Source organism: Nematolebias whitei, chromosome 15 (assembly GCF_014905685.2).
Source record: "Nematolebias whitei isolate Nwh7 chromosome 15, NemWhi1, whole genome shotgun sequence".
NCBI classification, from domain to species: Eukaryota; Metazoa; Chordata; class Actinopteri; order Cyprinodontiformes; family Rivulidae; genus Nematolebias; species Nematolebias whitei.
Genome location: NC_056512.1, coordinates 38,265,448 through 38,266,474, shown reverse-complemented (window position 1 = coordinate 38,266,474; position 1,027 = coordinate 38,265,448). Strand labels below are relative to the sequence as shown.

The 1,027-nt window shown below is 43.4% G+C and overlaps 1 protein-coding gene across 1 annotated transcript in view; it reads right to left on the bottom strand.

Moving 5' to 3' along the window:
- Window positions 1–211: 211 nt before the first annotated feature.
- Window positions 212–1,027, bottom strand: part of psmd3 (proteasome 26S subunit, non-ATPase 3) — a 6,567-nt gene continuing 5,751 nt past the window's right edge. The window contains exon 12 of the mRNA XM_037688652.1: window positions 212–427. Coding sequence (XP_037544580.1) covers window positions 350–427 — 78 coding nt within the window. The 3' untranslated portion in view covers window positions 212–349. The remainder of the gene's footprint in view (window positions 428–1,027) is intronic.

The window sequence follows — 1,027 nt, the reverse complement described above, 5'->3', positions numbered from 1 at the left end:
GAACCTCAGGGTTGTTTTGGATCAGGATGTCTTAACCTCCACATTAAAATGTTACAGGTAAAAAAGAAACGTCTAAGAATCCCACATAGAATGGATCTGAACTTTGAGCTGAATCAGGTTTAATCAACTCTGACTTTATTTGTCCTGGCCTCATTCAGCAGAAAAACAAACAGCGTGAACAGAGTAAACAAAAACAGGATTTATTTGTGTCAGAAACAACAAACGGCAGCCGAGTGAAACTTGGAGCTGCAACATCACCAGAAACAAGAAGGGAAGAGGGGGGTTGTGGGTAATGGCTGATCTGCTAACACAGATACTTCCTGTTTGCACAGGAAGTCAGCAGAGAGGCTCATGGGAAGCTGTCGTCGTCGTCTTCGGCCATTTCTTTGGCAAACTCCAGATCCTGCTGCTCGCGTTCCCGACGGTCCTGAACGCACCGCGGGACCAAAAAAAGCAGAGAAAATAGAATCAGATGAAAACAACAACTTCATCCAGAGAAACAAGTTCAACGTTTTTAAATTGATCAGCTGGCAGAATAAAATTTAAACTTCTGAGAACAAAAACAATCCTGGAGAAGAAGAAAAGTTAGAATCAGTCTGTTCGTTTCTTCTTCCTGTTGGCGTTTTTGTTTTTAAACCCAAAATGAAAATCTGTCGTACGTTCAGTTCTGTTTGAAGCTTGAGTCAAACGGAGTTTAAGCTGTTTCGAGTCAAACGGAGTTTAAGCTGTTTCGAGTCAAACGGAGTTTAAGCTGTTTCCAGTCAAACGGAGTTTAAGCCGTTTCCAGTCAAACGGAGTTTAAGCCGTTTCCAGTCAAACGGAGTTTAAGCCGTTTCCAGTCAAACGGAGTTTAAGCCGTTTCCAGTCAAGCGGAGTTTAAGCCGTTTCCAGTCAAACGGAGCTTAAGCCGTTTCCAGTCAAACGGAGCTTAAGCCGTTTCCAGTCAAACGGAGCTTAAGCCGTTTCCAGTCAAACGGAGCTTAAGCCGTTTCCAGTCAAACGGAGTTTAAGCCGTTTCCAGTCAAAC